Source organism: Vigna angularis, chromosome 7 (genome assembly GCF_016808095.1).
Source record: "Vigna angularis cultivar LongXiaoDou No.4 chromosome 7, ASM1680809v1, whole genome shotgun sequence".
In the NCBI taxonomy this organism is placed as follows: Eukaryota; Viridiplantae; Streptophyta; class Magnoliopsida; order Fabales; family Fabaceae; genus Vigna; species Vigna angularis.
In genome coordinates, this window is record NC_068976.1 from 32,646,162 (window position 1) to 32,658,507 (window position 12,346).

The following is a 12,346-nucleotide window of genomic DNA, read 5'->3' on the forward strand; positions in this document are numbered from 1 at the left end:
GAAGGATTTTTAAAAGAGAATATAAGAAAGAAGAGTCATTTAGGAATCTAGCCAAGGGAAAAGAGAAAGAAGAGAAAGAGAAAGAGAGAATAACCTCATCACACATTCACACTAATGATATCAAATGTCTTGACAAAGATCTCATAACAACTCTATGTCCCACCAAAAAGCTTACAATTTTTACGAGTGTTGACAAGTATATCAATCAAAATGAAAACAAGAATAAGTGAAAATAAGGAGTATAGTAGCCTATAACGAAGATGTTTAGCTCTACAAACATTAACCTAAATAGAAAATATTTTTCATACAAAATGCAAAGTTTTAAAAAGTATCTATTATCTCGTTATGAATAGTAAATTGTATTGTAATTGTTACAAACACTAGATTGATTGATAAATTAACATTAAGTGTCTTACCCATTCAAAATTTTATAAACTTCCTTTGCTGTTATGCATAAGAATCTAAACCATATAAAAACCATTCACAAATATAATAGAAAAACTCTGTTGAGATTACTTTCTACTCCTCTCCTTTTGTGAATCAATTTAAATTAGAGTTTCTTTTAAAAAATATTTTTTTAATAATTTTTTTTTAAAACTTTTTTAGCATGCATATCATCATCAATCAACCTTTTCCTCCCCTTTCTAGCTTGCTTCCGGACCTTCACTTATCCATGGACTCCAATCTGCACATGGAAATTGGCTTGAAGATGGACTCATCAATTAATATTTAAGAAAATATTTGAAAACAAAACAAAACTTTGAAATGGGTAGATTACAAAACCAAACAAATGTAGCTGCCGCCTTTAACATTTGAAAGGAAGGGGTTTTCCGCCACTAACCTCACATCACCCCTTTCCTCGTTCGTTGTTCTTTCAATTTTTGATGATTTGATGAACATGAATTCATCCACTTGCCCCTTCTGTCATTTATCTGTTCCTTCCTCTGAACTCCAATCGTCTCTTTCTTTTTCTCTCTCATTCTTTTATTTTCCCTTTCACTCATTACATCTTCAGTGACACTGCTTCAATTCAATTCAATTGCAGGCACGCCAACGCCCATTTCGACGACAACGACGCCGATTATAGCTCCCCTTCGGTACCCTTTTTTCCCCTCGTTCTCTGTCTTCACCTCACCATTACTTTTGGTTTGTTTGAGAAACTCAGAAAATAAAAATTGATTTTTTTGAAACCCTTTTTGAAAGTGATTCGCTTTGTGGATGGTGGTGGAAGTAAATTTTACCCACATGATCTTACAATGTTATTTTGTTTGCATTTTCTGCTCTATTAGAGTGCAATTATTTATTATCCTTTGTTTACCCCCTCCCCTTTTTTTATGAATTTGATCTTCACATTTAAACTAAAATGTGAATTTAGTCTTTTCTCTCTGAAAAATCATGTTTTTGAAGTTGGGAAGGACCAAATTCATCATACGAACGTATAGGACCTTGACCACGATTGATTAAAAACATATGGAGTAAAGATTACATTTTTCTCTCTTTATTATTAGTGGAAAGTACATTTTTTTGTTGAAGGAACTTTTTATTACTATCTTGCACATTTAAAGGAACCGAATTCTTTTACATATATGGTCTAAAGTGGACCGCGGTTTCATCTGTTTGTCAAGAGAAGAATAACACGGGATTTTTGTCGCTGTTTCATATTCTTCAGGCTAGTGGCTTGCATTTTGATGGAGTAAGGGGTAGGGATAATGTGGTGTTGAAAATGGATGAAAAGATCTCTTGCTTAGTTGATGTGCAAAGAAGGGGAGAGTTTTACAAGGTTGAAAGAGGTTTGATGGCCTTGTTGAGAGACTGTTTAGAGTCTGAGGCTGAAAACTCAAGAAGCATTTTGACATGTTATGTTGATCATTTCCAGAGCCTTGAGTTTAAGGATGTTGGATGGGGTTGTGGTTGGCGTAACATTCAAATGCTCAGCTCTCACTTAATGACACAAAGGCCAGAAGCAAGAGAAGCTATGTTTGGCCGTTCAGGGTTTGTTCCTGATATCCCATCACTCCAGAGGTGGCTTGAGATTGCTTGGGAAAGGGGTTTTGATGCACCTGGCGCTGAACAGTTTAACCATGCTGTCTATGGCTCAAAAAAATGGATTGGGGCTACTGAATGTGCTGCCCTTTTGCGTTCTTTTGGTCTCCGGGTGAGGGTAGTGGATTTTGGTCCTAAGAAATCTGAGGAACTCTATTTATCTGTCCCTGGTTCAAGTGTTGGGGAAAAGGATCTTGTGAAAAGTAACGATGGAAGGAAGAGGAAAGCATCAAATACTTATGGACCAATGGATAGATATGTGTCTCGTGGTGTTGCTCAAACAAGTTGCAACCAAGATGCAAAGTCATGTCCTTCCCTTGTACGTGTTGGTGACGCTGTGGATAACGAAAGTAGTGGTAATAGGGTGCTATACGGCAAAGAGAAACTAAATGAGGGTCACCAAGTTCTTATGGACTTTGTGTGGAATTATTTCTCCCATAAAAGCACTGTTCAATTTGATCACAAGCATGTTCTTATCAGTGAGAAAACGTAAGTGAGAAAACCAGGAGGTACACATGTTCTGACCTTGCAGACAATCGTGTTTTTTTTTTATGATGTTTTAAATCTAGAAAGCTTTTCTTGTACAGGCCACTGTACTTTCAGCATGATGGACATTCAAGAACAATAGTTGGAATTCAAGTCAAGCATCAACGGTCTGGAATTCCACAATACAATCTCCTGGTTCTGGATCCCAGTCATGTAATATATTTTCTTTCTAATGTCTATTTTCTGGTTATTTAGATGCATGTGAGTAATTCTCTGTTCTTGCATATCCTACAGGTGCTTCTTGATCAATTGAAACTGGTCAAACTACAAAGCTTAACGAATTTAAAAAAATAATATAACCCTTACTATATTTATATGAACTTTTCAGTTCGTTTTTTCTGTTAACCGGTTGTATTCTTTGGATTAGCAAGTAAGGATATGCAATTTGAAGTAGGTTAAGATGTGTTTTCTTCCTACTCTTTTTTGTGTGCTTATTAAGGGAATGAATCTGGAATATACATGTTATGTAGTAATGATGGCATGACATCCTTTCAAATGTTGTGACTTATCATTATAGAGAACTGGTGCTCTAGAAAGATCTCTTATAGAGAAAGTTAGATGGCAGAAACACATAAAAAGAGGAGTGCACACACTAAAGAAGCCACAATACCAGGTTTTTCTTTAACCAAATTTTGTAATTTCCCTGCAACATTATGTGATGAGGCTAGATGATATTGTTTCTATTTCAGTTGTGTTATGTTGATCCTGGAATTGCCAGTGAGGAGGAGATGGAGAAACTCAAGACAATTGATAGTGTCTTCCTTGAATTTTAAATAACCATACAAAGGACCTTGCTACATAAAGGTACCCTTTGTATTTCACATCATATGACTATTTTTATTGTCATTTTTTCTGATTGATTTTGTCAAAACAAAGAAGTTAGAGACAAAAAGCAATTTGTTGTTCCACTTAGCTCATCTCCACTTCTTTACAAATATTTTGTTGTTTTTGAGGTCTTGGGCACATACATCATAAACCTGATACGTAGTTACTTACTGCTACTTTATTATTGAGTTGGGCAAGTAATGGCTATGGAAATGCTAATTATCAAATGACACCTTTTGAAAATGTGGATCAAATAATTGAAATTATTGAAAAATAAATATCAAGCTTGCTTGCTTTTAGGATTTTGTTAAAGTCGCCACCTTTATCAGGATTTTATTCACCAAGCCTCTTCACTTTCGATGCATTTTTTATATGCCCCTTTGGGCCAACTAGCAGCAGTGTTAACTGCTAAAATTTTCAACCGCAGTCTTTTGATGAAATGTTGGTTTAACCTATCTGCAGATGAAACACATCAAATTTGAGTTTTAGACGGCTGCAATTGCACTAAGATTCAAAACAGGTAGGGGAAGGAAATGAGGTTTCAATTGTATGCAGGTTATTGAATTTACATTTAGGTGCAGAGATTTGAGAGTTGCATTCTATACTTTTTACTACTGGAATAACTTCCGCAGCATTTTTTAGTCAAATCTGGGTTGGTTCGGTAGTGCAATCCGTTTTCACAACATATACGATATAGGATGAGAATGTAATTCTTATGTTCGTGAATGTGCGTAGATGAAATAACGCTTTAGCTATGATTCAGTTATTCGAATCTTATGATTCACTTTCACTGTTTTTATCTTACAATTTGATACTATTTGGTTACTTGTTGATTCATATCATACGATAAATCTCAATTGACTTTAAATCTTACAATTTTGTTTTATCAGACTTATGGTTAGGTTGCTCTATCTATTTCCAGTTTAAAATTAATGTATTGAGCTCTGAAGTTTCCTATGCAATGCAAATTATGATTCATGATTAAAAAATAGCTGACCGTTCACAATTTAAATCTTGATTTGATAATGATAACCTTGACAATGATTAATTAAGATAAGGTCATGTTTTGTGCTTGTAGATGTGTTAGATGATAAGAAAATAAACCCAAATCATATGAAGCTGCTTTCTGATATAGCTTTATTCATGCACTACTTAATTAAGCTCATTTGTTAATTGTTTATCTGCTGATAATACTTGTATTGTACCAACGTTTATGTTCACATTATTAACTAATTAAGTCATTCAAGTCTATTTTCCCTAGTAAAAGTTTAATATCTTTGCTGGACAGAAGCATGACTCATTTCAGTTTCCCTGTGTTACATTTCAGGAGCTTGAACATACTATTTGCCAAGACCGGTTACTAATGGAACCAGAATCGGAGCCATTAAAGGAAGCAACTGCTTCTACATTCTACAACCACCACCCTCTTGGTCATGATCTTCACTATTTTAATTGATATTCACGTAATGGTCCCTACCATCACTGCTTATGCTTTCACACTCAAAATTCAGATAATATCATATGTTGATTCATTTAGTTATTTTGGATAATTTTAATGCAATGTTACTTTGGTTTATATAATTTTTCCCTTTTACTCAAAAACTATAGGCTCTCATCCATGAGATTTTTCCTTGAGTTGTGATTTTTCATTCTTTTATTTATATTTTCTAGAGGCACTTCATTCACTTTAATTATGTGTGTAATGCCAGTACAAATTTGCTGTTTGCAAACCAGATGACAGTGCTAATTCCTTCTCTGTTATGAACACAGTAGTGATTATTAAGTTTGAAATCAATTAGAGTTAGCACATGATGTTCGGCAGATATCATTATGTTATAAAATTAGTAGTGCTCAATAATTGGAAATTAGACTGATCTGTGTTAACTTGATGCATCTCTGCAGCTACTAATACTACTACCAGTCTTCATTTTTTATTAGCAATGTGATAAAGAAAGTAAGGAGCTACAAAGAAGTATTATATGGTGCTAAACCTAATTTTGGAATGAGAAACAGTTCAAAATAGGTTTAGGTTATGTTTAAAGTTGAAAAAGTACCCTTGCCATACAACATGTATAATAGCAAATTTCAATGCACAAAATAAAAAACAAAAGTATTTATATCTTTTAATATTTAGATTATTTTTTATGATCATTTAGGATTTATTTTTCTTTTATATTTTATTTATTTTTCTTTATATGTTGGACCCTACGACATGTGGGTTCTGAACTACATATGAAAACTTATTTCATTATTGCGATTTTGTAATATATGTTGAAAGTGTATGTCTTGACAAGAGCCAAAAATATGCTTTCCTTTTACTGCATAATTGACCAACAACTGTACTTAACATCTATGGATCATGCAATGGTGACTCACTACTTAGGTATTGCTTGACATTTATTACCATTTGAACCATATCATTCCCAAGACATACATTATCATGTTTACACATTTGAAATGATACATATTCTTACAAAATACCAACTATATTATGTTTTAAAACATTCCAAAACTCCAATTTACATCAATATAGTTGTCATAACTCATTGTCAACTAACTTGGAGTACGCTAATTCAACAATAACAAAATAAAGTTGTATATATATACTACTATACTATATCTCCAATTACTTTTGTTTTCATAAATCAAACCATGCATATCATACATCTAATTCAATACAACACTAAATAAATGCAACTTAATTAACTCTTCTTATCTAAAGATAGTGTATATTAAGCAATTATAGAATATTCCAAAAGTTTAATTGGACTTATGACATTTTCAAAATATTAGCTCCGAATCCATATTATGATTGACCTATTTTGATACATCATCTATCGTCTCTATAATGTACACTTCATTAGCAAAATAGGTTACATATTAGAGAAAGTTTGAATAATATATTTATAGAGAGATGATATTTCTAATTAATTAAATAATGAATGTTTATAACCATTTTATAGACTTAGTGGTTATTTATCTATTTTAACATTTTTGTTCTTAGGAAGAGACACATTTCCTTCAATTATAATAGAGAATTCATGGACAAACTCTAGAGACTTCAATCTTTAAAAAAAATTCAAGTTGTACAACACTACTCAACACATTTATATTATATCTTAATCAAAATCAAAACTGATTGTGCTCGTAAATCTTAAATGTTCTCATGAGCGTCTTATAACATTTACAAGTACATATTAGTTATGAATATTAAAATTTAATGACAAAACAATTTCTAATTAAAAATTAAATTTATCTCTAAAGTTATAGTTCAATAATAAAATAGTTTTATATGTTTATTGCTTCGGTATGGATCGGATGAGTGATGTCAATTCTCAAATAGCTTATCTTGTGTTGTTCTTGTCTCTTGTTTGTTTGGTCTCCTAAGTTTCTCGTACATTCAAAACCGCTTGGATGATACTTGTAAAAGGTACCGGATGTTAAAGTTAGTATGTAATTTATTGAAAGAGTATTAAATGTGATGATGCATGTGTGTGGACAATCATACCTTAGATTTTTATTTATAGTTGTTATTATGGGCTTTTTTCTTTTTATTGGTCTAATCACGATCTAATCATACATTAATTCGCATTAGTAGGTTGATTTGTGGTTATCATTAACTAAGTGTTAATCTAACCTTCATTATGTAATCGGTCGGTCTTGTCATTCTCTTTGGGTGATCGGCTAAAGGGAGACCAGTCAAGGACGATTGACCCAATGGTGATCGACTAAAGGGTGATCGACCCAAGAATGGTCAACTAAGGGTGATCGACCAAGGGTGGTTGGCCTAAGGTTGATAGGCCCAAGTGTGATCGACCAAGGGTGATTGGTCCAAAAGGCATGTACCGTACATTGGTTTTCGAAACTCAAGTACCTGTAGTAGAAGGGACGAAGGGGTTTAAAAAGAAAACAACATCTGACGCTTGTGTATGCCGAATGTTGTAGTCCGATCGGAATGAGTTCCTTAGTTGAAACTCGCCTTTAGCCGATGAAATTTTTGGGAAGAGTTCCTAGGTTGGAACTCGCCCTTATCCAAATGTTTTAGTTTGATTGGGTGAGGTTCCTTAGTTGGAACCCCTTATCCAACAGAGTTTTCGGGAGGGGTTCCTTGGTTGGAACTCACCCTTACTCGAAGGTTTTAGCCCGATCGAGAAGGATTCCTTAGTTGGGTTGAGGAGGAAGATGAGTCACAAATTAGAAGTGTTGATGAGAAGGAATGATGCAATTAGAGCATGAAGCAGCTACCAAAAACCTTGGGTGAGGGATTACATCTTTTCTATGGTTTTCATTTCTTCCTTATCTCTTCAATTTGTAGAATCCTAATTTCTACACCATTGTAAATACTCTATGTTATATTTCCTTGCATACTAACTGTTTGATAAAAATATAAAAGAATTTTTTGTATTTTTGTGTATTTTAATGTCTAATTGAATCATAAAACGAAAAATTATCACATATTATACAAATTTATTTAAAGAGAACGATATTTATCACTTTAAGTAAAGAATATGTATAAAGGTAATAGATTTAAATATATGTAACATATGCATCAATTAAGTAAATTAGGTTTTTTATTATTAACTAAATTAATAATTTATTCTGATTTTCTAACCTAACTTATATTCAAGGAATAAAATAGAATGTAAAGAATCGTTAAATGCATGTGCATTGGGTTGGGTGAGAAAGAAAATATCTCAACCAGAAATAATAATGTTCCATTAAACTTCATCAAACTGTGGAGGTTTTTCTTTACACAACACAAATAAACTATGCAGGTTTCTGCACCAACTTTCTAAATGCATGTATCGGTGATTTTATTTTTTTGCATGATATAATAAAGACTCGCAAAGTTTGAAATATTTCATCCTGTATAAGTTTACGGATCTTTATAAAGCATATCACATAGTCAAATGGTTTTATTTCTCTTTTTTTTTCTGGGTTTTTGAAGAAAATTTATTGAAAAGATAAAACAACAATGATAAGTCTAACTGATATAAAATATTAATATTATTCAATTTTTTCAAAAGTTAATGTATCTTTTTTCTTATATTACTCAATTTTTATTTATTTATATAAAACTTAAATTTACATTTTAATGACTCGCTTGTATATCTTATTATTCAAAGGATGATACTTTAACAATATTTTTTTGATAATATTTTAATATCTACTTGTCATTTTGTGATTGGTCCAAAATTACTTCACAATCAATAATAATAATCATAAACATTAACATGCACCAATAACAGAATGACACATAAATGTTAAAATATTGTCAAAGTATCATTATTTTATTTAATATTATAATTTGAAATAAAGAATCAGTGTGTTTGAAATATTTTTTAAATTAATTTATAATTTATTGGATAAACTCACAAGTTTATTGAACTGAAGTAGATGTGTTTGACAAATCTATTTCTCTTTACTTTATCTCCATGTCATATCTCATTAAATGCACCCTAAAACCACTTGTTTGCTCTCATAAATGCACCCACGTCACTTGCTCAGATGCATTAAAAATGCACTCATAATCTCTGACGCACAATTGCCAAGTGTCAAAATGGAACATTCTGAAGTCAGTGAGTGGAGGGCAGGTGTCAACAGAAGCGCGCACGACCGTGTGGGGGTAGGGCAAACAAAAATGATTTATGAAAAACCTGCCACACTCTTCTGCACGCACCGTCTTCCTCCCCAAACTCAGACCTCCATTTTTCTCCTCCTTCTCTCTAGAAACCTCTTCCTTCTCTCTACTAAAACTCATCATCTCCCTTCTCCGTTCTTCATTCAGAAACCATAGAAGCACTCCCGGCGTCATAAGCTTCAATTTGGACCGAACAGATCCAGATTCTGAAACTGGTAAGTTCTCGTTTCTGGTCATTCGTTTCTGGGTTACGTGCAAAAACCAAGATTTGGTTGCATGCTAGGGTATAATCTAAATTCTTCTGTATTTTCTGATGATTAGACTTAGTGGGAGAAATTTAGAAATCGTTGAGGGTAGAAAGCTGTAGTTGGGTGAATCAAAATTCATACTCTTAGGACGTTCACCACTGATCCAGGTAAGGGGAGCTTATTTGATTTAATTCGTATGTTTGTTTTGTACTGTATGAACGTTATGTGTGACGCATGAAGTATGATCTGTGTTATTTGATTTTTGGTATATGATTATGATTATGAGTTGATGTATGAGAAAAATGAAATGGACTATGATATGAGTATTTGAAAGTATGAAAGTTTATGCTGAGAAATGAGTATAATGTAATAAAATTGTGAATATAAATTTCCTATGATAATGAACGTTCGTCATTGAACGGTCCTTGACCGTTCGGTGTTGTTAGTAAAACTTCTTTAAATTGAATTCTTTCATTTGGAAAGATTTCTAGTTGAGGACGAACGCCCTCTTGTATTAAGTGCTACGTTTGAGCGTTCGGCCAAACGTAGATGCCCTGAGTGTTATGTGAGAAATTGAGAAGCTTGTAAATATAAATTCGTACACTTAGTCATTCTTAAAAATCTAACTTCCCCATCTCTTATTATTATATTAATTTCTATTTCTACTATCAGTTCGAATCAGTGATGGGTCCCGACCCAAAACGTACGTTATGAGTGGCGCTCGGTCTTATACCGAACGCTCGTCCTTGCCTTTAATTACCAAACGGGTGGAAATAGCGTTCGTCTAAATTTCAGTAACTCCGTGTACTACGTTCGGTCATTGACTGTCAGTTGGTTTCTATAATTGAATTATTCTCGGTATGGTCATTTAATCGTCTTGAGGTATTTTTATCCATTTGGATTCGGCCTAGAGCCTTTGTACTTAACTGATTCTGAGTATTGATTCGAATCGTTCTAGAGTCAGTTCATTCAACTGATTCGGATGGTAAAGACGTTCGTTATTTGATATGTGTCGGTTTTATTCTGTTCTGAAACGAGTGTTTCTCGGTCTTAGTTTTAACGTTCGTCCTCGTTATGAAGAGGGCTGAACGCTCGTCATTTTAAGAAATTGGAACGAATGATAAAAATGATATTAAGGTGAAAAAGTATAAAGAATGAACAGTATATGAGATGAAATGATGGTTGTGGATTTTGAACGAGCGTTCCAGGGAGGAATGACTCTTGGATGAAAGTTGAGATTTGTAAAGTATGAATGTGGTAAGCTTAGCTGGCGGTTCATCCTGATGTTCCGTGAGTGCTCGTTCTCAAGTAGAGAGGAGTATGTCATGTGTGGGAACGGCAGGAGGTCCTAGTCCATAACTGTAACTTGGACGGAACGGACTAACCTCGGGTGGTAGCTGATGAAAATTCCAGTTACTGTATCACCGGGTGCACGAACGTCGTAGCTACACAGAATTCATACGGTCTGGACAGTCAGTCTAGTATCAGGAATTGTTTGAGTTAAAGAATTGAGTGAATCATGTGTTGTGAAATATTTGATATGTTTGATGTGTTATGAAATGCATGTTATTACTTGAATTAAATTCAATAAGCTTACCCTTCGTTTTTCATTGTGTTGTCTATCGTCCTTGTACGTCCGTCCTGTCTTTGCAATGATCATCCGTGTGGATGTGAGCAGATGGAGAGGCGTTGCTTGAGGAAACGCTGGAAGAAGAAAATTTGGAGGAAGCAAACCTCGTGGATGTTGAAGTGAAGGCCGAACAGTAGTACGTTCGGTAATCTGTTTAGTTTAGTTAGATTAGAGTAATATATTAGATCGACTCCTTCCCTTTTTGCTTAATTTGACCGTTCGGTATTTCTATTTTGTAAACCGTTCGGTCAGGTATGCTCAGTTTGTACACCTTTAATATTTGTATTGTTATGTAAGGTCGTTCGGCCACGAACGTGCTTTACCTCTTTAATTGTAAGACTGATTTGATATATTAATATATGTGAATATTCTATTTTATATGGTTTATTACTGTATTTTATGGGATGTTACACTCCATGTTACATAAGTTTGTCTGGATATATAAAAAAAAAGTTGATTATGCAAAAATATATAAAAGATAAAGCTTTAATAATTCATAGAATAAATTATTCTTAGTAAATAATAATTTTAAGATGATAAAGTATATTTTTACCAGTATTAATAATATTAATTGTCATCATTTTAAATATGATTGCGATTAAAATTTTTAAAAGAGAATGGCATAGATATTTTCATAAAACCGTTATGACTTTAAAATGGAATAATGGAGTCAAATGAAAAAAGAAGATGACTTAAAGTTATTCTCACTTAATCTAGATTGTCATAATAAACTTACTTTTTATAGAGAGATACATGTAAATTATATGTAAAGTTTAAGACTTTCTTGTTAAATAAAGTTAATTATATTAAAATAAGAATAAATTTATCGAAAAACCTTTTTTTAATAAATACATTGTTTTAACATAGAAAGAACAATTAACTTGAGGTTAAATATGAAAACAAATGCTACAAAATCAAATTGAATTTTCTTAAATAATTAAAATTGTAGTAGTATGTAACAAATGAAAATATTTATAATATTATTTGAAAAATCAAATAATTACAGTATTTGAAAATAAAAAATGTAATTAAATTTTTACAATAAAAAAGAAAAGAATATTGGTTCATTCTTATATTTAATAACACATATTATTATGCATCCAAAAATAATTAAAATACAATATAATTTAATATTCTCTTAGTTTCATTTGTATGATATTTTAGTGTTAGAAAAAAATATAAATGAATTATGAATTTATCATTATTTAATAAAAAAAATGAAACATTAACTATATTTTAGAGGGAGCATTAAATGTTGCACGACACGAGAAGATAATGTTGCATATTGATTGAAACGTGAAAGTCAGATGAAACCAAAACCAAACAAGAATTTGTCCGAATAGATTATTTCCATGGATCTCGATCACACCACTCAACAGTCAAATTTGACAGCTTTGTTTGTGAACATTTGTT

At 32.5% G+C, this 12,346-nt stretch overlaps 1 protein-coding gene across 6 annotated transcripts; it reads left to right on the forward strand.

Moving 5' to 3' along the window:
- The first annotated feature begins 654 nt into the window (after window positions 1–654).
- On the forward strand, window positions 655–5,147 carry LOC108337260 (uncharacterized). 6 transcript variants are annotated; one of them, XR_001832896.2, is made up of 8 exons: window positions 655–957; window positions 1,046–1,097; window positions 1,670–2,532; window positions 2,631–2,742; window positions 3,107–3,202; window positions 3,279–3,393; window positions 3,877–3,934; window positions 4,742–5,147. XR_001832896.2 is itself a non-coding variant. In XM_017573743.2 (7 exons), the coding sequence occupies exons 1-6, from the start codon at window positions 893–895 to the stop codon at window positions 3,360–3,362; spliced, it is 1,272 nt and encodes a 423-aa protein (XP_017429232.1). In that variant the 5' UTR covers window positions 655–892; the 3' UTR covers window positions 3,363–3,393; window positions 4,742–5,147. The 6 variants fall into 6 exon arrangements, 3 of the variants coding, with proteins under 3 accessions (XP_017429232.1, XP_052736905.1, XP_017429233.1); XR_001832897.2 differs by lacking the exon at window positions 3,107–3,202; XM_017573743.2 differs by lacking the exon at window positions 3,877–3,934.
- Window positions 5,148–12,346: the final 7,199 nt, after the last annotated feature.